Source organism: Pelodiscus sinensis, chromosome 10, assembly GCF_049634645.1.
Source record: "Pelodiscus sinensis isolate JC-2024 chromosome 10, ASM4963464v1, whole genome shotgun sequence".
NCBI classification, from domain to species: Eukaryota; Metazoa; Chordata; order Testudines; family Trionychidae; genus Pelodiscus; species Pelodiscus sinensis.
The window spans coordinates 11,832,596-11,857,663 of NC_134720.1; the positions used below are offsets into that span (position 1 = coordinate 11,832,596).

The 25,068-nt window shown below is 47.3% G+C and overlaps 2 protein-coding genes and 1 non-coding gene across 3 annotated transcripts in view; 2 read left to right on the plus strand and 1 right to left on the minus strand.

The window, feature by feature from the left end:
• Positions 1 to 2,169: 2,169 nt before the first annotated feature.
• Positions 2,170 to 4,259, minus strand: LOC142830844 (uncharacterized). The gene is made up of 2 exons (XM_075938375.1): positions 3,284 to 4,259; positions 2,170 to 2,775 (listed from the first exon to the last, which is right to left on the minus strand). Exons 1-2 carry the CDS (start codon positions 3,770 to 3,772, stop codon positions 2,425 to 2,427), a joined length of 840 nt encoding a protein of 279 aa, XP_075794490.1. The 5' UTR covers positions 3,773 to 4,259; the 3' UTR covers positions 2,170 to 2,424.
• Positions 4,260 to 11,124: 6,865 nt separating this feature from the next.
• On the plus strand, positions 11,125 to 11,320 carry LOC112543821 (U2 spliceosomal RNA). The gene has a single exon (XR_003087068.1). It is a non-coding gene; the product is annotated as a U2 spliceosomal RNA (small nuclear RNA).
• A 6,251-nt stretch (positions 11,321 to 17,571) lies between these two features.
• Positions 17,572 to 25,068, plus strand: part of CLSTN2 (calsyntenin 2) — an 810,104-nt gene continuing 802,607 nt past the window's right edge. The window contains exon 1 of the mRNA XM_075937529.1: positions 17,572 to 18,274. Coding sequence (XP_075793644.1) covers positions 18,208 to 18,274 — 67 coding nt within the window. The 5' untranslated portion in view covers positions 17,572 to 18,207. The remainder of the gene's footprint in view (positions 18,275 to 25,068) is intronic.

Below are 25,068 nucleotides of genomic sequence, written 5' to 3' on the forward strand. Positions count from 1 at the left end.
CTCCCTTCCCCCTCCCTCTTCTCAGGCTCCTCACCTCAGTTATGTCAACTTTCAACTTATATTTCAACAGTGTACACTGACTCTATTTTACGGTAACTCACTTTAATTATTGAATGGATTGTATTCTTTTTTCTAAAAAACTTTATCAATATACAACAAATTGCATTTTTAGCCCATTTTATAAAAATATTATGGGTATGTCTACACTACAGCGCTAATTCGAACTAACTTAGTTCAAATTAGTTAATTCGAACTAAGCTAATTCGAACTAACGCATCCAGACTAAAAAACTAGTTTGAATTAGCGTTTTGCTAATTCGAACTAGCATGTCCACACAGAGTGGACCCTGAACCGGGGTTAAGAATGGCCGGAAGCAGTGCCGGCAGGGCATCAGATGAGGACTTAGAGCGTGGAGCTGCTGTCTCAGGCCCCTCCTTTGTTCGGGAAGTTTTCTCTCCAGCTATTGAAGGGGACAGGATGTCTCCCTCTAAAAAAATACTCTTCACAGTCTGTAAGTGGGATAAAGTTTAGATAAATCCATTAGGTTTTATTGTTTTATGGTTTGGGAAATGGGATCTGATGTCTGCGCATTTAAAAATGGGGTTTGCTCTCCTTTGTTACTAAGTTCCTGGCCCATGGTAAATTTCTCCTCCACGAGTATATTATTTTGTTACTTTTCCTTCTAGTCATTATGCTTGCAACAGGAATATTGTGGTGATAATAAAAGTTCTTTCTCTTTCCTTTTTATTAACCTGGTATTGGTTAATGGTTGTGTCTTGGTTTGTACTTTAGGGGTGAGATTTCCCAAGTGATCTTTCCCCTGATTTTTGCATCAATACTTGGGTGGTGGCAGCGGAGATTTTATTCCCAAAATCTAGGTTGTTAAGATTTTGGGGAGAAGTTTTATACCAAAGCCTGGTAGATAAGGTTTTGGGGTACTTTTACTGGCCCCCACTTCTGCATTTATTGTGCCAGAATAGGGAAGGAGCCATGACAGTGGCGATAAGGACAAGCATCCAAGCTCCACTCTCAAGACATGACCCAACCTGGAAGTTGATAGAAATAGAAACAAGTACCTGTATCCTCTGGAAATCCCTGCAACAACTTAAACTAGAAGTATGTATTAGGGAAAAGTCCCTTCATCTACCTTCTCCCTCTCTCTCTATCCCCCTAAAACATTCCCAGTCTGGTGTATAGAGGAGAAATAACTCTGTTTGTGCACTCACATTCATCACAGCTTGATGAACAGGTTACTTTCTAAAAAGATACACTGAGGAGGAATGGTGGGGGGAAGGAGAATCACAGAAAAAAATCACTGCCCAATCATCATTAAGAGGTCTGGAAATGGGAGCTAGCTTCAAGAAGGGATAAGCAGCAGATAACAGTTTAAAAGTTCCTGAAAAAGTTCTCTTTCCTATTAGATCCCCCTGATGCTATGGGAGTACAGAGCAGTGTTTATTAAGGGTATGTCTACACTACAGCATTATTTCAAATTAACTTATTTTGAATTAGTTAATTCAAAATCAGCTAATTCGAAATAACGCATCTACATCCAAAAACTAATTCGAAATAGCATTTTTCTAATTCGAAATAGCCCATCCACATTGAGTAGACCCTGAATCGAAGGTAAGGCTGGCCAGAACCAGTGCCAAAAGGGCATCAGGGTCGGACTTAGTGTGTGGGTCTGCTGCCTCAGGCTAGCCGAGGTCTGTGCTTAAAGAGACCCAACCCTCCATCCCGGACAGACAGTTCTCAGGTTTCTCTGCTTTCTGGTCCACCTTGCTGAGGGACAGCAAAGCATTTGTGTCTCAGAGTGCTCTGCTTGCCCTCACTCGGGGCACCACGGCACTCTGCAACATGGAACCAGACCTGCCCCCGGGGACTCTGCTGCGTCTCATGGACACGTTGTCATCAGCCTGGCTGCACTGTCTGCTGGCTGCCATCCAGGAGGACCATCGAGGGGCTGTCAGGATCCAGGAGGCCCTGCAGGAGAGCGTCCACCCCCCAGAGCCCTCAGAGCCACACTGGTTCTCCCCACCAGGGGCTCGTGCACCATTCCTCCCTCTCCTCCTTCCACCTACCCTTCCCTAGCCCCCCCTTCCTGATGTCGAATAAAAGACACGTATTTTCAAAAATAACAACTCTCTTTATTCAGCACAACTGGGGAGGGGAAATGAAACTCTGGGGAGATGGGGGAAAGGAGGTGGGAGAGGGCAGGAGAGAGAGTGGGAGAGGGGAGGGGGAAAACTGGGAGAAGGGAGCTCGAAGGGGGAAGCAAGCGAAAGGAGGGAGAGGGGAAGCTCAGGGCTCAGGGATGGAGTCTCGCTGGGACAACCGCCTCCCATCATGGCGGGGGAGGGGGCCTCGGTGTCCCCAGGGGGATGGCGAGGAGGGTGCGGAGGATGAGGTGGGGGGTGTGGAGATTCAGGAGGAGGGTGTGGAGGTTAAGGAGGAAGCAGTGGGGGGGGGGGCAGGAGTGGGAGGAGGGACAGTAGTTGGGGGGGCAGCAGGCGCAGGACCGGCACGGGGCACCATGCTCTGCAGCAGGGCCTGCAGGTTCGAGTTCAGTGTCAGTGCTCGGTCCTGAGCAAGCTGCTCCCGGCAAAGCTGCAGGTCCTCCAGCATCCAGGCCTGGATGGTGCGGTGCAGGGCTCGCAGGGCCTCCAGGTGCTGGTCCCAGTACCCCTGCCGCGTGGTGGTGGTCTGGAGCAGGCCATGGGGTGTGGGAGCATGTCCCGGGTGGGGTGGTGCGCCCTGCACGAGCAGCTGGTGTAGCTGTAGAGAAAGAAGAGAAATGGTCAGTTCTCCCTGGGGATGCAGTGGATGATGCCCAGCTCCCCCCCACCCTGCGATGTGAGGGCGACTGTATCCTGCACCGTCAGAGCTGCTGTGCTTGCACAGAGGCCATGGTCAAGATGTCTGGCTCTCCCCGGGACTGGGAGCTGCCCCAAGACCACACCCATGTCCCTGTACCGTGTATAGTGTGGCCAGGGCGGGGGGAAGATGTCCCCGCCTCTGTAAAGAGGGGGCGTGTGAAGGGAGAGCATCCTGCTGGGTCCCGCGCCGGGGTCAGGAGCATGTCAGGTCTCTTCACACACACATGTGCCTATTGGGCCACGACCCCTGGGTGTCACACAGCTGGAGCCACCTGCCTAAGGGTTGCATTGCACATGCTCGCACGTGCACAGGTGGCTGCGTGATCCGTGGGAGGCATGGCACACACAAACGGTCTCTAGTCTCCCTCCCTGCCATCCCCCAGGGCAGGGGACATGTTGGCACTTACCTGGTATGGCCTCCTGGACGACCTTGTCGACTCCAGTGCCAGAACAGCTGGTGGTGGCCCCTCTGGTGCACCTGGGTCAGGGCCCTCCGGTCCCAGTTCGCTGCCTCCTGGGCTGGCATGGACCGCCCCACCCCCCAGGAATTGGTCAAGGGTGGAGAAGTAGGGGCAGGTGGCAGCCTCTGCTGCGGGGCCACCCCTGGTGGCCCTGGTGTACGTCTGCCGCAGCTCTTTGACTTTCAGGTGCACCTGCTCCTGGGTGTGCCTGTGTATCTTTCTAGCAATGGTGGCCGCTATACAGCCGTAGATGGCCATGTTCCTCCGCATAGTGTGGAGATCATGGACGTTGGGGAACTCCCCCAAAACCTCAATGAGGTCCACGATCTCTGCAATAGTCCACGAAGGTGTGCGCTGTCTATGGCCCCTGGCTGGCCCCTGGGTACTGGGGGACTGTGCGGGGGAGAGCTGGCTGGCACTGGCTGCCTGACTCATTCTGGGGCCACTGGGTCAGGAGCAGAGACTGCTGGCAGGGCTGGCTGTGGCAAGTGCCATCTGGCCAGAGTCTGCCCCTTTAAGGGCCCCGGGGCTGGAGGAGAGGAGAGGAGTTTTCCTGGTTGACCCAGAGTGGCCACCAAGGGGAACTGGGAAGGGCTGGAGGCCCCCTAATTTGAAATAAATGTCTACACAGCACTTATTTCAAATTAGCTATTTCGAATTAGGGGTTATTCCTCGCAGAATGAGGTTTACCTAATTCGAAATAAGGGCTCCGCTATTTCGAATTTATTTCAAAATAGCAGTTTGTATGTGTAGACAGCTATTACAGTTAATTCAAAATAACGCCTGTTATTTCGAATTAACTCTGTAGTGTAGACATACCCAAACTGTGTTCCATGGCACACCGGTGTGCTGCGAGGCAGTCGGAAGTGTTCCGCAGAGAATAACAGAATTCAAAATGGCCACCGTTAAAGGGGCAGGCAACTTTTTTTTCCTCAATAACTTTCCCCTGACCCTTCCTCCTCTCCTCTCCCCCCCCCCGACCTTTCTTTTTTTTCCCTTTTTTCCCTTTTTTCTTTTTTCTTTTTTTTCTCTTTTTTGCTCTCAACAAAAGTCCTTGATGTTCCTCATAAAAAAATATTGTTTGGTGTTCCTCAGTCTTAAAAAGTTTAAGAAACACTGTATAGAGGAAACAGTGCTAGATTTGACACTCAGGAACTGGGATCTCTTTCTGAGCAGTGTACCTTTTTCAGCAAATAGGAAGTTTGGAGGGGTATAACGTGCCTGTCCCTTGATCTCCCAAGTGCCTAGCCCAAGAGTTTGAGCAGCTGGATGCCAGTGCCATAAGGAGAGCACAGAAAGGGGTGATGCAAATCAGAGATGCCTTAAAGGACAGTTTTCTGCAAGGCCTCTTTTGAGACTCTTCCCTACGGCTCTCCACAAGGTGCCTCTGCATTCCCTTTTATCCCCCGCCTCACCTCTGCAGTCCAACTAATGAAGAGTCCCCTTTTCAATGAACATGAGTGTTTATTAGGGAAAGGACAGGACTCTGGGGGTAGAAGCCACAGGTCAGGAGAGACCAGGGGTGTCATCAAGGAGGCAGGGTTCTAGGTGGTGGCCCATTCAAGGCATGTTGCCACGCATTCCATGACACTGATCAGGGTGGAAAACATTGTCTTATGCTGTCTCACAAGCTGCTCCTGGTGGTTTTCCTCTCCTGCCGCTTGGTGAGCCGGTCCTGCCACTCTGCTTGGATCTCCTCCTGGCTGGTGTCTGAATTCAATAACCATGCTGGGGCAACATCCATCTGGTTCTAGTAGTCGTATGTCTGAGGTGCTGCTCCAGAGCATTCGCTCTCCTCCTTCACCTTGTGGTATGACTGCCCGTGCTCTTTGATTTTTACCCTTCACTGTTGTGAGTTCCTGGAATATCCTTTAGACACCAGGTACCTTGCAATCCTGCTGTAGATGTCAGCGTTCCTCCTGCTGGTTCTAAGCTCATGCAGGATGGCTTCATCTCCCCATACCTCGATGAGGTCCAAGATTTCCTAGACACTGCAGGTTGGTGCTCTTCTGTGCCTCTGGGAACTGGAACTTGTAGAAGCAGTTATTGCAGAGCATGGAGGATTGTTGGCAGAACACATTTCCTTGTGTACCATGGTGTGCTGCTCACTTGCAATGCTGACCACATGAGACAGGCCATTCTACTCTTCCCGGGGCTTTTTAAGCTCCCCAGGAGAACAGTAGAGGCAGAAGTCCTGGCCAGAGCAGTAAGAGCGGACAGCTGCAGGAAGCCTCCCACTGGCAAATGGCGTAAAATTTCTGGTCAACTCTGCGTCTACACTGGTGTAACTTCAACTGTGCGAGGTCAGGAATAGTGTTACTCTTGGTGAAAAGCAGGAGTACAGAAATTGATTTCAGTGGCCTCTAAGGGTGACACAACAAACTTGGTAGTGACGGCATATTACTTAGAAAATTAACCATAGAGGGTCAATGTAAAGTCCTAGTGAAGACCAGGCCCCAGAGTCTAAAGTAGCTGCAGCCTGTTAGAATAATTGAAAAAGTGCTTTTTGTTTGGAGGAGGGCCTTCTTTCTACAGCCAGGAAGAAAAAAAGAAATGGACTGGGGAGGATACAAAATGAGGGCACAAAAATAAAATTAATAACCTAAATAATGGCTGTTCTTCATCACCAAGATTAATCGTGAAGTGGGTCACAAGGTGTGATCAACAATACCTGTTAAAATCAATGAGACCATTAAAAGCAAATAAACTCAAAGATAAGGCTGTGTTTGAAAATTTCAAAGTCTTAGCCATCTTTCATTAATTTTAACGAAGAGGTGCAGTGTGATTAAGTCTATTGGTACACCTTCAGAAATTTCAGTGTGTCCTTAACTCACCATAAAATAAAGAGCAAGTTCATGAAATATTGGCAGCCTTTGCTTAAACTGTTTTAGCTATTTTGGTGTAAATTAGAGGCTTGTAACTCTTTAAGCAGATACAGATTCTCCCTACCTTCCCACTGGAGCTTCATCTTTTGTTTTAAAAATGTGTCTGGAAGATTATAAAATGTACATTTATTCAGTTAGTTCATTAATAATTGATCCAAAATAAAACATACGTTTTTTGTTATATTTAATAACAGAATATATAGGAAGAAATGTTTATATTTATACTCATTGCGCTAAGCCAGTATCTGTCAGATCTTATTCAAAAAGCATGTTATTTATTTATTAAAAGCTATTGACCCACATAAATCTCTTGAGTCTTTTATGCTCTACTACATGTGGTCGTGTCCCTGGTGGTAGCATTGGCAGAGCACTACATCATTCTGTTCAGTTCCTATAACATTCAGGGCATATTTAGAAGTATGGAGCATAAAAGAAAAAAATTTGGAAGATATTGGGCCTAAAACAGACTAGTTAGAAGTAAGCGTAACCAAAGTCAGTGCCATTGTATCTGCTTATAGCAGAGGCGAATTGGGCTCACAGATACAAAACAAATGATTACATATGGCTAGCAGTTGCACTTTCTACTGTATTACTTAGGAGCGTGGAGAAAGAGAGAAAATGACATTTTATTGTCTTCTAGAGATGAATGATTGTTGCTATAATACAATTATTATATTAGATGTCAAATATTAAAATGAATATATCATAATGCTATATTTTAAGTCTGTTTTCTTCCTTCTAGGAATACCTACACTACTCTACTTACATACATACCTACAATAGTCTACTTTTTGTAGGCTCTTATACTGCCCTCATCAATGGAGTATCTGAGCACCTTCCCATAGTGCATTAAGCAGTGCAGACTAACATCTCTGTGTGTGGATCAGTCTTTCTTGTCTTCTACTGAAGGGAAAACATTTTGCCATATATGCTTCGATAATAAATGAACAATAAACATGAGATACAAACTTCCCATGAAGATAGTTACATTTAGCTTGTGACATTGCTTTTTTATTTTAAAATATGTGTTATTTGGTATGTACCGTAAATTAGCATATATAATCCGCGGGCAGGAGCGGCATGAGGCCGGCTGCGGCAGCTGGCGCCCCAGGCAGGCGGTGCAATTGGCACCCCTCCCCCCACATGGCCGTCAATGGCCATGACTTCATCATCAGGCGTCCAGGCCAGCGGCACTCTAGGCAACTGCTTAGTTCGCCTAGGCTCATGGGCCACCTCTGCCCGCGGGTTATAGACGTTTTTACAAACCCCGCCCCCGCCCCCGTCCCATGGGGTATACATGTCTGAGGGGTATATAAGTTTATTTTTATCTATTAGAATTGGATCGGGTCAGCTCCGCTGCGCTGCAGGGAGGTACGAGCTTCCAGCACACCTGCTCTGTGCTCTCCGTTGCCCCGCCCAGAGGTGGGTGGGTTGCACCTGGCTGTGGCTGCATAGGGCCTGAGCGCGAGTGCAGCTCCCCTCCTGTAGGCCAGCCAGCTTGCCTGCACTGCACTCTCCGTTCCCCTCTGGTATGTACAATTACCGTGAATTAGCCTATAGAACCCGCAGGTTATACATGTCCACGGGTAATCTAAGGTTTTTTTTACACAGCAAAGAAAAACCGCAGGTTATATATGAGTGCGAGTTACACTAGAGTGCGGGTTATATACACTAAAACATGGTATTTGCATTGTGCCTACACGCACCAGTCAGATTATGGTCCCCTTGAGCTATGTCCTGTATAAACACACATCAATAGTCAGTCCCCACAAAAAAAAAAGCAAGCAAAGTACCAGATTCTGCCATGAGCACTACTTGTATGCATCTCCATGGAGCTCATTGCAGGATCAGGGTCTCACCTGAGAAAGAGGCATACAATATTTTTACTGAAATATTATATATTGAGGATGAAGTGTTATTGACTGTTGAGTTAAGGTTCTTTCTCGTTGTTCCTTGTATTTTTAATGTTTGCCTTTTTTATTAACAGAGTTCAGCATACCTAGGTCTGTGCTAACATTTTGTGATAGAATATATATGAATATATAAAGCCTGTTTCAATTATCACTTATGGATCTCTATTATTGACTTTATGTAGGAGAAATTATAATCATGACATCACAAACCTATAAGTATATAAGAGGATGTAATAAAGTAGAGTTGACCTTGGAGTCACCTAAATCTATACAGCAGATTCTCTATCTCTAAAGGCATATCCCTTCCTCCAACATCTATCCTGAATCCACTACACGGGAAATTATGATAAAAATGAGTTTTAGATCTTCTGACACAAATAGAGCTTTCTGGCTGCTTGTCACTGGTGCCAGACCCATGTAAATAATTCCCAATAAATACAAGACTATGACCTTCCCCCCTCCCTTATTATAATTTCCATTTCACCAGATAAATAATACGTTAGGCCAAAAATTATTCCTTTGTACTTCTCTGTTTGGGGATTATTTCTTTTTTCAAGTGGTAGAAGGTATGTTGACTGCAAGAGCCTGAAATGGAAAATAATTCCTCAGAAATGATCTGAGAGCAAACCTTACACTTACGTATGGTGATTGTGACACAAACCAAGATAAGGAAATAATTCATTTCTAGCAGATATCCCTTAAATCATGCCATGATTACATATAAGAGTGCAAGTGAGAGTAAAAGACTTGTGGCACAATTCTTTGCTGACTTACACCTTTGGAAAAGCTGTGGAAATTAGTCAGGATGCCATGCTGCTGATCAGCACAAAATCTTATTCCTAATGACAGTTTTAACTTTCAATTTCCATATTGGTGACACCTCATTAACATTATTTAGATTCATTTTTTCCAACAGGGAATATCCTTGGCTAGCTATGCATGGAAGTAATGTCTATGGGCACGTATACACTACATGTATACGTACATACATTAGTTCGAACTAACTTTGATAGGCACTACACTAACGCACCGTTAGTTCGAATTTAATTAGAACTAACGGAGCGCTTAGTTCGAACTAGGAAAACCTCATTTTACGAGGATTAAGCCTAGTTCGAACTAGCTAGTTCGAATTAAGGGGTGCTAGCCCTCCCCAGGTTTCCCTGGTGGCCACTCTGGCCAACAGCAGGGAAACTCTTCTGACCCCCTCCCGGCCCCGGACCCATTAAAGGGGCACGAGCTGGCTAAGGTGCCTGTGCCAGGTGCAAGCCTGCCAGCACCCAGCCAGCAGACCCTGCACCTGGCACGGATTGAGCCAGCCACACGATGCCCCCCAGCCCTCCCCCTCTTCTCGGGACCAGGCTGGCAGCTCCCGAGAGCTTGCCCGGGACCACAAGAGGCAGGCACCCGCCTGGGCTACTGCAGACATCGTGGACCTCGTCCACGATCTCCGCACTAGGCACAGGAAAGTGGCCAGCTAGGGCAGGAGAGCTGCCAGCCTGGCCACCCAGGACCAGGTGTGCAAGAGAATCAAGGGGGTCCAGTGAGACCCCCGACCCTGAGCCCTGAGCTTACAATGGCCGTCCTGGGTCAGACCAAAGGTCCATCTAGCCCAGTAGCCTGTCTGCCGACAGCGGCCAACCCTAGCAACCCTGGAGGGGATGGACTGAAGACAGTGACCAAGCCATTTGTCTCGTGCCATCCCTCTCCAGCCTTCCACAAACCTTGGGCAGGGACACCACTCCTACCCCCTGGCTAATACCACTCCATGGACCCAGCCTCCATGACTTGATCTCACTTCCCTTTAAACTCTGTTCTAGTTGTAGCCTTCACAGCCTCCTGCAGCAAGGAGTTCCACAGGTTGACTATTTGCTTTGTGAAGAACAACTTTCTGTTACTAGTTTGAAGCCTGCTACCCATTCCTTTTCTTTGGTGTCCTCTAGTCCTTCTTTATGGGAACTAATGAAGAACTTTTCTGTATGCACCCTCTCCACCCAACTCATGCTTTTAGAGACCTCTATCCTGTCCCCCCTCCGTCTCCTCTTTTCTAAGCTGAAAAGTCCCAGTCTGTTTAGCCTCTCTTCATATGGGACCTGTTCCCAACCCCTGATCATTTTAGTTGCCTTCCCCTCTCCCAGCCTCTCTCTTCCCCTCTCCCACCTCCTTTTCCCAGTCTCCCCCAGTCTTATTCAATAAAGACAGATTCCGTTTTGGAAGACACGTTATCTTTATTTTGTACATCAAGAAGAGGGGCTAGGGAAGGGTAAGTGGAAGGAGGTGAGGGAGGAATGGGGCATGAGCCCCCGATGGGGAGGACTGGGCTGGCTCTGCGGGCTTCTGGGGGTGGAAGCTCTCCTGCAGCCCCCCAATTGCCCCCTCTCCCCAGATGGCAGCCTGTGGCAAGTGAAGCCGGGCTGATGGCCGAGAGCTGTGATGTGCCCAGTGTGGGTACTCTGGGCAATCCAAGCCAGGACTGCTTTGCCAGCGGGGAACCCCTGAGAACTGTCTGTCCGGGGTGGGGGTCGGGACTCTTTAAGCACAGCCCTCGGCTAGCCTGAGACAGCATCTCCACGCTCTAAGTCCTCCTCTGATGCCCTGCCAGCACTGCTTTCGGCCATCCTTAAGCCCGGTTCAGGGTCCACTTAATGTGGACATGCTAGTTTGAATTAGCAAAACGCTAATTCGAACTAGTTTTTTAGTCTGGATCCGTTAGTTCGAATTAGTTTAGTTCGAATTAGCTTAGTTCGAATTAACTAATTCGAACTAAGTTAGTTCGAATTAACGCTGTAGTGTAGACATACCCCCCGAGAGCTGTTGCAAGAGATTATCGTCTTTCATGTAAGTAGATCATTAACATCAAGTAAATGGGAAAAATAGTTTTGGGGCTAAGGCACCAGTAGCCTTGAGCAAGTCACTTAATCTGTACTTCTGATCCCCATTAAGGATGTTAAATATTAGTTAATTGACTAGTTGAGTAGTCGATGGAATGTTCATCCCTTCTCAGCCTCTTGAAGGCCAAGTTCAAGTGTAGTGTATGTTCTTATCAGTTTAACCACTGGTAGGTTCTCTATGTGAGAACTGAGTGTAAAATGGATTTTTTTGCGACAGGGGCTGGGAAAGGGAGCTTGCTCCCTCCACTCTGCACATTGGCCTGGTATCGCAGTACCTCCAGGGGCAGTGCAAAAAATTTGGGGGGAAGTGAAGGAGGGAGATCTAGGTTGGATATCAGGAAAAACTATTTCACTAGGAGGGTGGTGATGCACTGGAATGGTTTACCTAGGGAGGTGGTGGAATCTCCATCTCTAAAGTTTTTTAAATCTTGGCTTAAAATCTTGGGTTGATTTAGTTGGGATTGGTCCTGCTTTCAAAGGATAAGATAGATTAATCTTGATGATGAAGAACAGCCATTATTTTGGTTAGTTTTATTAAAAAAGGAGGAATGCAGAACTCCATGTGCAGCCCGGGGCCAGAGGGAAGTCCCGCTGATTCTGGGCTGCACAGTGGGGACTCTTGTGCATTTCAAAGCCACAGCTCAGCATGGAGCCCAGGGTCAGAAGGGGACCCAGATTTGAAATGCTGCGCGGAGCCAGTATCAGCTGGGGACTCCCCAACTGACCCTGGGTTCCGCAGAAATGCTGCAGAGCCCAGGATCAGCTGGAGAGTCCTCTGCTGAGCTCAGGCTCCACAGTGCCACTTTGAAATGATGCCTCGGAGCTTCAAAGGAGCAGCACCACACAGCTGAGCTGCCGCGTATCAGTTGTGTGGTGCTGCCCTTTGAACGCCGCCTTTGCAGCGGGATTGACTAGCTGACTGACTATCCGATAAGCTTTTGCTTATCGGATAGTTCACCAGTCGACTAGTTCTTAACATCCTTAATCCCCATAAAAAAGAGATAGTAGTATTTCCTTTTTCCTATCTTTTGTCTGTCTTGCCTATTTTGATATTAAGATCATTTGAGTAGGGGCTGTGTCTTACCATGTATTTGTGCAATGCTTAGTACAATGGGGCATTCCAGGACATTCCAGGATTTGCCGGTGAGCTGGTGAGGTTCAGGATCAACCCCACCAGCCGGACAGAACACTGCGAGAGCCTATCCTTAGGGCTCTGGGCTGGGACCCATGAGAGAGGGTGGGCCCAGGCCCCCCTGCCCTGCATCCCCTGGCTGAGGAAAGGAGGAGAATTGTTGTTTGGAACTCTTCCCGCATGCAGGACAAGGGGGCGTGGCGGGCATTGGACCTGTGTGCGCAGCCCGCGCCGCTGAACTAAGAAGCAGACTCGGGGGGTGAATGGGCACATTTCTACAATAACAAACAAAGGTAAATAAATACACATTAAGGCTCTTTTTTTTTCAAAACATGATTTTTTCAATTATAATTTCCTCACTTCTCTGATTCATCACGTGAAACAAAACAAAGAGTATTCTGATATATATTCATTTTGTGTCATACTTATCAAAAATCATAATCATATTTTTGGAAGAAAGTGGAATGTTTATTACATTGCCGACTCTTTTGATGCTCCTGGAGGTATAAATGTTTTTTTAAGTTTGTAGATTACTGACACTGTAAATTTTAACTGTTCCTTCTGTGCCTTTGTAGTCTGAGTCAGTTTGACTATTGAAAATGAACTTATGGGGCACATTTTGAGGAAGGTACACTGGGATGTGCATTGTGGTTCCCATTAATGTTAATAGGCATTACACAAGTAAACCTCCTTGCATTACATTTATATTTACTTCTAAGGCAGGGAGGGATGAGTTGTAAGCACTACAGTGTACCTTTTAAAAATCAGTGGCAGTGTATATGGCTGATTTTACAAGTCATGGATTGATGCGCTCCCAGTTGGATATCAGAAAGCATGACCAAGTCACATAGTATATACTAAAAGCCCTTATGACGTGTTTGTAGGAAAACCTTACTGAATAAAGAACAGTCTATTTTGATAAAGTTAACACTTTAGGTACATCTACACAGCAATATTATTTTGAAATAACTAGCATTATTTCAAAATAACGTAGTCTGCGTCTACACAGCAGGCAGTTATTTTGAAATACTGACAAAATACTGTCAAGCTGGAGGACTTCTTACTCCAACTCCTGTAACCTTCATTGTACGAGGAGTAAGGGAGGTTGGAGGAAGAGTGCTCTATTTCAAAATAAGTAATATGCAGTGTAACGGACCGGGCCGTCTCTGGGCACAACTGAGGGCGTCCGCTCAGGGCGAATTGCTCAACTTCGGGGCTCCTTACAATCCCCAGACTGGTGACCTCTCCAAACAGGCCACAAACCAGTCCCACAGAGAGCTTCAGCTGCCTGCCTGAAGCCTCACGAGCAAAACCCCTCCGACACCCCAGCAATATCCGTGCCCCAGATAGCCCCGGGCCTATACACAGGTGTGGGGGGGTCCTAGCACCCAATCCCACCTACCCCGAACAAGTTCTGTCCGGTTCCAAGAAACCAGCCACAGATCCCTGGTCAATTTACCCTCTGGATCTTACCCACAAATCACGCTGGGCCAATCTTTTAGAATCTATATCTAAAGGTTTATTATCACAAGAAAGAAAAGCCTGAGAGTAAGGTTGTTAAAGAATAGTACGTTACATGCACTGAATCTCCCAGTCTTCAATGCAGCTCTAGCAGAGATGTTACAGCTGCTGGTTTAAAAGTTCTTGTTGCACATCCTAGCATCAGGATGGGTTCACAGGTCTTCCGGGCTCTTCGATCCCTGCAATGCTGCCTCTGGGATGAAGTGCTGAGCTGAGAACCAAAATGGTATCGACCACATGGCCTCTTTCTACCTCCTTCCTGGCCTCTTCTAGTATGTAGCAAGTCACCTGGTCAGAAGCCAATCTCTGTGTTCCCTGCTGGCTGCTCTCAGGTGTCAGCCCCCATTCTTTAGGTGTGTCCTTGGCCCATTGAGAGCCATTGTCCCACAGGGCCTCGGTAATTAGCATGTCCACGGGCCCGGCCCTGCCCAATGCTTAACCACATGCAGGGAAATCTTCAGTGTCCATACAAGTACATGCTAATAATTGCACACACAGACATTATACAAACACATGAACAGCTTACATAGGATTATCAGATAATAAGCTTCTATTCAATACCTCACATGCCCCCCTTGTATACCATTTTTGGGGCCAACACCTCCACCTATGGGTGCATCAGTGATCTGGCTGCTCCCCATAAGATCTAGCAATGTGACATGCAGATGCTCCCAATTTTGAAATAGGCTATTTTGAAATAAGCTATGCAATTGATGTAGCTCAACATGTGTATCTTATTTCCAATTAAACCCTGCTGTGTAGCTGCACCTTCAGGGACTAAGGGGTTTCCTCTAACCTAATAGTAGCAGAGTGGCTTAACCCTAACCCTAACCCTATCATATTTCATGTTTTTCAATAAAAGATGAGAGACAAATAAATATGGATAAAAACAAATGTTCCCTGGATTCAGGTCTTTCCTGCCAAATGACTTTACTGATGAGTTTTTTTCTTTACTCATCTCTCTCCTTTTTCTACCCCCACAATGAAGATTACAAAGGAACAGCTGCTCTAACTCTCACAAGATATAGTACCAAGGGGAGCCATAGAATATCAATTTATCCCAAATCTGTATAAATAGTTTAGGAATGGTTTGTGTGTGATGGAATGGAATGCTAAAGTATGTGGTTCTATCTTCCTCTGACAAGCAGTATGTTCTGTAGTGCAAGGTTTCAACCAAGGATGTAGAACCCTACTATACTCCATGTTCCATGTCCCTCCTTGGATGTGCAGAAATAGGAAGGGGAAAGGGTTTGGATGGAATCCTGTATTCTAGCTAGTGAAGGAATCAATCAATTAGAGGGTTCATGATTTTTTTTTGAGAGGGAAAAGGGAGGGGCAGAAGAAGGGACAACAAACACAATAGTACGAGCTTCCACTCTCCTGTGATCTCTTCTATGCAAAGTGATCAGAGGGCCCAGCACAATGGAGCACAGTCTTGATTGGTTGCTGGGTACCAAATGCAACAATACTATTAAAATGAGGCTGCCAGCAGTATGAATGTGCTTACCTGTGTTTCCCCTAATCTAAGAACATAAGAATGGCCATAATGAATCAGACTAATGGTCCATCTGACTCAGCATCTTGTTTTTCAGCATAAGCCAGTGCCAGATGCTTCAGAGGGAATGAACAGAACATGATGATTATCAAGTGATCAGTATCTTGTCATCTAGTCCCAACTTCTGGTAATCAGAGTTTTAGGGACACCCAGAGCATGGAGTTGCATCCATGACCATTTTGGCTAATAGCAATTGATGAACCTATCCTCCATGAATGTATCTAGCTCTTCTTTAATCCAGTTATCCCATTCACAACAACCCCTAGTCTTCAGTCGAGCTCTCCATGCTGCTCCTGTCTTTGGCTGGTGCTTTTAGTACCTAAGTTTTCTCCATTTCCTCCTTTCATGTAAATTTCCCTTTCTACCAAAATCTTGTCACACTGCACTTCCTTCTCCCCCAAATCACCTTATTCTCCTTCATCTCAAGACATTCTCCTGCCTCCTTTTCCCCTCAAACATCTCCTCTTCTTCCTCTGTACTCACTATCTATTCCTCTGCCTCACATCTCCTCACCCTCCCCAGTCTTTTCTTCCTGACCCAAAGTCCCATTACTTTTTTGTGCCTAATCTTTATTCTCTTTTGTGTTTTCCCCAACTCCTCTTAAGCTATCCTCTCTCTTTCCAAATCTCCTTCTCCCAGTCCCTTTTTTCTCCCTATCAACATTCCTAGCCCTTCCCTCCAACACAGCTGTTCTACTCTGTTGTCATCTCACCTAGTTCTTCACAAACAACTCTCAAGCATGTTACAGTCTCTTCCATTTTCTAAGCTCCCATCCCTTCCATATTTCCAGTCTTTCCACCTCCAGCAAGCCCTCCCCATTCTCCTGTCTTTCACCATTCTTTCCTCTTGTTCTCCCCAAATCCTTTGTATTGCCCCCCAGACCGTCCTCTTTTGGCCCCATATTTTTCCCATCTTCTTCCTATAAATCACCCTCTTCTCCCAATCCCCAGCTTCTTCCCACCTCTAAGCCATCTCTCCCTACTTTCCAGTCCCTGACTCTCCTTTCCCTCAATTTCCTCCCACACACGCCTCTTTATGACCAGGTCCATTTCCATATCATCTCATTCTTTCCTCCTTGGTATCTCCATTCTCCCTCCCTTTTCTGAAAGCAACCCAGGCTGATGCTACAACCAACGGGTTATGATGCTCAGCTTCTATGCTACTCTCCCCCATTCCAGCAGTGTGCCTTGGCTATCCTGCAGCATGTCTCATTCTCTGAAAGCAGTCCAGTTATCTCACCCCCAAATCTAAGTTCCCTCTAAGCTGCATGGCCAGGTGGCCAACACAGCTGCCTACCAAGCCCCATGCATGGGATCAGGCTGGGTGTGCAGAGCGCCACCTCTGTCCACCTATCTCCATACAGAGCTGGGGCAATTCTGTTCTAGGTCAACATGGAGGGGGCACCTCTCCTCAGCCACAACTGCTCCAGGCTGAGGGTGGGGTGTCCCCCCCCCCCCCCACTGCAGTTGTTCTGGGCTGGGCTGGTTTGGAGGGCATATCTTCTCCTTCACAAACATGGCAGCTCCATGCTTGGACCTGGAGCACTGCTGCCCCCTAGCTCTAGCAAGTCCTAGGAATGACAGAGGTCTGGGGGTAGTCCTTTCTTCGCAGGAAAGCCTGCATTTTGAACCTCTTGTTTGCAGTTCCATCCCAGATCTTGCATCCCAGCCTGAGCCCTGGCACTACAACCCTCTGTCCCAGCTCTGAACTCCTTATCTATGCCTTCACCCCAGAGCCCACATCCCAGCCTGAGTCCTCACACTACTCCACTGCAACCTTCTGTCCCAGGCCTGAGCCCCCTCCCTTACTCAGAACCCCTTTTCCTCACACCTGCCACATGAATTTTGTTAGATGCACCCATATGAAGGTGATGTATTGCGCATCATCTCTGTGTCACACATCACCTCCATATGGGTGCACATAACAAATTTCATTCCACTCAGAGGTGGGAAAAGTTAGAGGGAACACTCTCATTTCCATACCCATCTCTAGTTACTTACTTCTCCGGGATCCCCTGCTCTCTTATACTGCAGTAGCCTCAAGGTCGCCCTGAATTCTTCATCCAGGATGGTGCGTTCCTCCTTGGTCTGTGCCATGAAATCCCACTTTTCCCCTCAGTCCCCCTTTGGTCCCCATTCCATTCTCTTACCCCTGCCTGACAGAGCTCCTTGTCTCCACTCCTCTCGTCCTTGTTTCTGCAGCTCCCTTTCCACAAGGTCCCCAAGGCTCTGCCTCCCCCATTCTTCCCCCGTAGGTGAGTGGGGTAGTAAGGGAGGGGCTGGAAATGCTTCGACAGTCTGCCGGCGGGGTGGGGGTAAAGCAGGGTCTCCCGCTCTCTGTTCGATCCTCTCTTCCATCCCCGTGTGGGTGGGGAGAGGTCTGGCCCAGTGTCCTGATCTCTCCGTTTTACCTCCCGTGCGTGCGGGAAGGGGTCTGGCGCGCAGGGCTGGCTGCACCGGGCGTGTCTGCCTTTGGGACCCTGCCGCTCTCCGCTGCCGCAAGGGGCTGAGGGGGAAGTAGCAGGGGGAGTCTGGGACTCTAACCCCTCTCACCCTGCCCCAGGCCGCTGCTCGAGGGAGGGGGGAAGAGCTTGGGGCTCTGCTGCGCGCTGCGGGCTGACCCCCGGCCGGCTCCCCGCTCCTCCTGGCTGCGCGCGTGCAGGGCTCCGGGCTGGAACGCGGCCCCCTCACCCAGTGCCGCTCTCGCTGGCTCGCTCCCTCTCTGCTCATGAATATTCATGACTCTCCACCCTGTGACGTTGCAGCAGTCCCGGGGTGAAAGCGGGAGCTGCTCGGGTCCTTCCAGCGACGCGGTGAATGACTGAGCCGCAGCGAGCGAGCAGCCGCCGCCGCCGCCCAGCGCTCCCTGCTCCAGCCCCGCTCCCTGCCCCTGCAGGCGGCCCGCGGGAGAGGCGGGCGGACCGAGCCCAGCGCTTGGCAGCCGCCGAGAGTCCGCACCTGCCCGAGCCGCCCGGAGATGCTGAGGCTGCGCTGGGAGGCGGCGCTGCTCCTGCTGGGGGTCGGGAGCCTCCTGGCAGCTAAAGGTGGGTAGGCGGGGAAGTTTCCCGGCAGCTGCCGGGGCTGGGCTGGGGGAGCCCGCTCGGCCGCGCGGGGGCCGGTGACACTTGGCGGAGCCGGGCAGGAGCAGGAGCAAGTTGGGGGCTGGCGGTGCGCCGGGAGGGGAGCTGCCTGGAGGAGCTCGCAGGGCCGGGCTGGTGGTGCCGCGCACATGGCTTCGCTTCCCCTCGCCCGGCCAAGCCCGCGCGTGGCTCCCGCAGGGGCCGGAGTCCGGGCGGCGCGGGGAGCGGGCGGCGGAGAGTTGGAGGCGCCGTGGGGCGCTTGGTTTGGCTCTCCAGCGCTGGGCGGCGGCGGGAGGCTAGCCTAGGGTCGGGGGAGCAAGGTGCACCGCGCCCAGCATCTGGGGTTGAGCCTGGAGCTCTGAGCTCCAGGAAGAGCTGGCGGCCTCGGGCCCTTTGCTCCAAGGGGAGCGCTGGGAGACCAAGCCCCCAGCCCGGGAGCCGAAGCGGAGCAAAATGCTTACTCATGGGACCGACACACCTCGCAGCCTGCCTTGCAACGCAGCCCAAGGGCGCGGGTGGGCAGCGCCCGGCTCCTAGGGCTGTTGCGCAGCCCCGGGGAGAGCAGATTGCTGGTACCCGGGCGGCAGAGCCGAGACGATGCGTGGAGAACTTGGGAGACTCCAACTTTGTTTTAAACACAAGATCAACATTCAGCAGTGGGGGTGGGGAGGAAGGAGGTGGCAAAGGAGAGGGTGTCAGGCTGAGGTCTACTGAGACATGCCGTGACTTTCCCATTACAGTCCTGGTTTGGAGATCGCCTTTGAGTGTTGTAGCTAAAGCGACAAAGTCGTATTTAGGCATTTCAGTACGTTGTGGCGTCTCCTGCTTCAAAGTAAACAAATTGTCAAGGCTGTCTGGGACCCGGCAAGAAAAGTGTGTGCTGGGTGGGGGAGGGAGGCCTGGAGATGGTAGTAACAATTACTTTTTCTAGGAGGCTGTTTAGCATCAAATGGCTGGAATCATCCTAAATTATCTGGATTTACTTCCTTCTTTATTGTACTGTTATAATTAAATATAGATTGTTGGAGGCTTGTTTAGAAATATCTTTCATTCGGGAACCTCAGCTTTTATGTAGGTCTTGCTATTGTTTGCTGCTGCTCATTTTGGCACTTATGGCTGTTTTGGCCCATAAGAATAATCTGATTTTTCTTTTCTGACATGGTTCTTTTGCAGTGCTGTTCTGAATCTTTTTTGGAACATGAAAATAAGCCCAAGTTTTGAGCTCTTGCGCTTTAGTTTTCTTTCAGATACCTTAAAAGTGATTTAATTTCATGTAAGAACTCCTGTTGTTTCTATTATTTTTGTAGGGGGACTTCCAGAGACTAAGTTACATCTGGACTCATGTATTTTCCAAGAATATTATATTCAATATGAAATCAATTCTTTCTGGAAAAAGATCCAGATAGTTTACATGGTTTTTTTCAAGAAATTTCTTCAATACAGTACTCAGAAATAGAGGAGCCTGGGGGGACTTAGTATATATAAAGGGACTTACTACTTCTGTTTTATAGTCAATATATGTCTTTTGGTCACTATAATGTGCAATATTTTCAGGACAAATATACTATGAAGTATGATAACCAACAAGGGGATGTATTTTAATGCAAGGATGCCCATTCTTTTCTTTGCTTACTTAGCATAAACACTGATAGTTGTCTTTTGTTGTAGATCTTTTCTTCTGGCAAATATGCCAAATTTTATTTCTTATTTAACATCTTTTACAATGTTGTAGTTACTTCAATATACTGGCAAATCTGAATCCTATATTTCTGTCAAGATTTCTACTTTCCATTTAACCACTGGAGGGCTGCAAAGAGCACTTTTCAACTGCAGTGATTCAAAAAATAAATGTTTAATACTTGATTAAACATACTTTTGATGACATTTTGTTGGTTTACGTGGCCTGCATTGTCCTATATTACTTTGCATCCATATTTATATTTGAAATCTGATATAATCTGTGGGAAAAATATCAAATAGTGAAGTGCCATAAAATAACATGTAATACATCTAGTATCTGATATATTTGTCTCTTTGGACTATGGGTTTCATTTCCATCAATAAAGAGGGGGGAATAAAGGTTGCATAGATAAGAAATTTATGCTGCTTTTTTCTCAATATATTTCTATACATGAGGAGGATTTGGAGTCCAAAAGCAATTATATGCACATAGTTAAAAGCTGTTAGTGCTTCAAACTTAAAACTATTTGTTAGCTTGAAACTGAATGCTTTCTTGTTTGAGGCACTAGTAAGATGTCATGTACTTTTGTGGTCTGTGCATCTTGCTGTAGGGGGGTAGCACAGATAATCTATGACAATTATTCAGTGTCTCCATAGCTCAATTATTCTAGTGGCACAGTACCCATGTTCTTAGATTAAAATGTAGAAGATTTTGGGTAAGAGATTAAATCATTGATTCTAGCAGTCTCTCGTCTGTTCGTTCAGTAGGACTAAGGGTATGTTTACACTACAGTGTTAATTCGAGTTAATTCGAATTAACTATTTTGAATTAAGCTAATTCGAATTAATGCATATACACACAAAACCTACTTCAAAATAACGCGCCCACACTGAGTGGACCCTGAACCAAAGTTAAGGCTGGCCGGAACCAGTGCCGGCAGGGCATCAGGTTAGGACTTAGTGTGTGGGGCTGCTGCCTGAGGCTAACTGAGCTCTGTGCTTAAAGGGACCTTATCTCCACCCCGGACAGACAGTCCTTAGGGTTCCCTGCTTGCTTGTCTACCTCAATGAGGGACAGCAAAGCAGTCCTGTCTTGGAGTGCCCTGAGTGCCCGCACTTGGGACACCACAGCACTCAGCCACATGGCGCCAGAGCTGCCCCTGGGCATGCCAGTACGTCTCGTGGGGTCGTTGCCATCATCCCAGCTGCACCTGCTGCAGGCTGCCATCTGGGGGGTCCATGCGGGGAGCTGTCAGGATCCAGGAGGCCCTACGGGAGAGCGTCCAGCCCAAGGAGCCCTCAAAGCCATCCCGGTCCTCCCCACCCGGGGCTCATGCCCCATTCCTCCCTCACATCCTTCCACTTACCCCTCCCTAGCCCCCTTTCCTGATGTCAAACAAAAGACACGTATGTTCAAAAATAGAAACTGGGTTTATTGAACAAAACTGGGGGGATGAACATCTTGGGAGACTGGGAAAAGGAGGTGGGAGAGGGGAAGAGAGAGGGTGGGAGAGGGGAGGGGGAAACCTGGGAGGAGGGAGCTGGAAGGGGGAAGCAAGGGGAAGAAGGGGGAGGGGAAGCTCAGGGCCCAGGGTTGGGGAGTCTTGCTGGACCAACTTGATTTTCATGCAAACCTGCTCCTGGGTTCGCATGTGGCCTTTGGGTGGCCAGGCTGGCAGCTATCCTGCCATAGATGGCTGCGTTCCTCCATCTAGTGCGGAGATCATGGACATTGGGGGCATCCCCCCCAAACCTGTCAGGCTCCTGGGAGCTGGCAGACTGCTCCTAGGGAGCAGTGGAGGGCTGGCTGCCAGTGGCTTGCTGGCTCATGTTTTTGGGCTACTGAGTCAGGGGCAGTGACTGCTGGCTCTGGGCTGGCAGGCTTGGAGCTGGAACAGACACTGCAGCCAGGGTCTACCCCTTTAATTGCTCTGGGGCGGGGGAGAGGAGAGTAAGTTTTTCTGGTTGTGCCCAGAGTGGCCACCAGGGCTCCCTGGGAAGGGCTGGAGGCTCCCTATTTTGAATTAAGTGTCTACACAGCACTTAATTCGAAATAGCTATTTCGAACGTGGCGTTACTCCTCGTAGAATGAGGTTTACGAAATTTGAAATAAGCGCAATGCTATTTTGAATTAATCTTGAAATAGCGGTTTGCATGTATATTCGCTATTAAAGTTAATTCAAAATAACGGCTGTTATTTCGAATTAACTTTGCAGTGTAGACACACCCTAATAGATGCTACTTTTTGGATTACATGGAGTTGCATGTCTAAGTGAGTTGTTGCTAACTTCTCCACAACGCATGAAAGATGTGGGAACTGTTCATTTTGCACTTAAGAAGGGATTTTCAGTACATGTTAATATACAGGCACACATGGCCACAAGTAGGAACTGAAAAAAAATCTAATGCCATTGATTTCCTCCCTCTGGTTCCCACAAATCTGTGCATAAGGCAGATCATTAAAATTATTTATCTCATTTTAATATTTGGTTATTTAAATGCTCAATCAAGCTCAATTAAAGATCCAAAATGTCTTGTGGGACCTCACTAGTTGCTCTACTGGATTCTTATTTGGAATCTGTCAGCAACATAAACAAAACTTCAATCCTATTTTTAAGTACAGCAGCAAGCATCTCATTAACCTGAATAACTAGGGGAACATTTGATATAAAATTAATATGTGCAAAACTTGTAGCCTTAGTCATATTTCCAAATCAATGGATCATCAAGTCCCATTTGGCAAATATATTATCTGGGTGCAACTGATATAATTACCATCAACATGAAAACAACAAACCCAATGGGACAGAGGTTTCATATTTTGCTTATAAAAAAGACTGCCTCCCCATCTCCCTCAGCAAAAATCCTTGGAAATTTCATAGGAAAATAGATAAATGAACTTGTGTTCCTGGTATTAGATAAGGATATTCATGTAATAGGCACCACAGAAACTTGATGGAATGATGATGATAATAAATGTCACATGGTACAAAATGCCAGAGTATGCTCATGCTGGATTGGGGAGTAGCACAAAATGTGAAAGAAAGCATAAAGTCAAGTATTGTAAAAATCTTAAATGCATCAGTCTGTACACTATGGATAGATTACCCATGCTTGAGTATAACACCAGGAATATATTACGTACCACCTGATCAATCACCACCTGTGTAATGTTTTGGGATATTAGCGAGGTTACAAAACAGACAGCCCAATAATGGAGATTTCAACTGGGAACATATCACCTCAGGACAGGATGCAGAGTTAAAATATCTAGACATAATAAATGACATCATCATGGATTAGTTAGTCCTTAAACTCACCAGGGAAGAGGCAGATCTTGACTTAATCCTGTCAGTCCCTGTAATACACGAGGTTCGAAGGGATGCCGGAAAGGATGAGACCACAACTGGGGGTTTTAAAAAGCACAAACTGATTTTATTTTGATGGCGCCAGACAATCATCAGAACAAAAATTAAACAAATTGCCAGACAACACAAAAAAATTCCCTGAGGCTTTTCTAAATCACAATAATTCCCAATAACTGCCCAGGGGTTAGGAACAGTTGCATTAACACTGGTATTCATAGTGCTGATTATTTACACAACTTTATACAAGGAAACAGTAAAAAACCTATAGTTCCCAGGGGCAGGGCTGGTAGCCAGTGCAATCCAGCTCCACTCCTGAGGAGCCCCTGCCACTCCATGCTGCTGCCTCTGTATCAGAACTCAGACATCCCCATGAGGGGAACCAGTTTAAATACCAACTCCCCTCATGGTCTGGCTGCCTGTCATCCCATGCTGCTGTCTCTGACACAGGGGTGGCAGCAGCCCCTATCCCAGGGAGGCGGGAGGGGGTTCTGAGCTCCTGGACCCAGCATGAGCTGGAACTGAGCTGGGCTGCCTGCCTGCCTATCTCCTAATAACACTTCAAATACAGAGCTGCAGTGGGGGCAGGTACCAGACCTGTGGCAAGCCAGAACTGAGCTGGGCTGCTGGCCAGCCTGCTAAAAAATGTACTGGCCGGGGGCGGAGGGGAGCAGGGTGGGGGGAGGAGGAGAAATGGGTGTAGTCTATAGCATTAACGTGTAAGCTTTTGCTTATCAGTTAATCTACTACATTCTTACATCGCTAATCCTAAATAGAGCACAGGATCTGGTCCAAGGGATGAATATAGTTGAACTGCTCAATAATAGTGACAATAACATAATTAAATTTAAACATCCTTTTGGGGAATAAAATGCCAAAGAAACCCATCACAATAGCATTAACTTAAAAAAAAAAAGAGTACTACACTAAAGTGAGGAAGCTAGTTATCTGAAATGTAAAAAGAAGAGTGAAATGCTTGCAAGCTGTATGGAAACTAAACTCCATAATACAGGCTCAAACTTAAATGTATACTCCAATTATAAAAGAAAACAAAATAGTAAAGGAACCAGAAACCACCACCTGAGCCATTCTTTTTACATGACAAGTGTTCCAGGTTGAGATGTCAGTGGAGGAGGTTTTGGAACAAATTTATAAATTTTAACAGTAATGTGTTACCAGGACCAGAAAAGTCACCCAAAAATTCTGAATGAACTCCTCAATATGAAATTGCAGAACTACTAATTATGTGTATAACTATTGCTTAAGTCAGCCTCTGTACCTGATGACAGGACGATAGCTAATGTGACATCACCTTTTTTAGATAGCTCCATAGGCGATCTTGGCAATTACAGGCCAGAAAGCCTAACTTCAATACCAGATAAATTGGTTGAAATGACAGGAAAGAGCAGAATTATCAGATATATAGATGAACAAAGAAGTGGATTTTGCCCACGAAAGCTCATGATATTATATATGTGTTAGTCTGTAAGGGTATGTCTAGACTACATGGTTCCGTTGACAGAGCCATGTAAACTAGTTTACCCGGAATAGGCAAAGAAGCGGGGATTTAAATTATCCCCGCTTCATTAAAATAAACATGGCCGCCGTGCTGTGCCAACGATCTAATCAAGTAGTTGACAGAATATTTATAGACTAGTCAATAGGCAGCCTGGCTCAGCTTTAGCTTGTGCTGGTCCGGGACCAGGCCCTGCT

Coding starts and splice junctions, on each gene's coding strand:
- LOC142830844 (XM_075938375.1), bottom strand. CDS start 3,772: ATGAGTCAGGCAGCCAGTGCCAGCCAGCTCTCCCCCGCACAGTCCCCC. Junction 2,776..3,283: donor CGTCCAGGAGGCCATACCAG/GTAAGTGCCAAC, acceptor CTTTCTCTACAG/CTACACCAGCTGCTCGTGCA.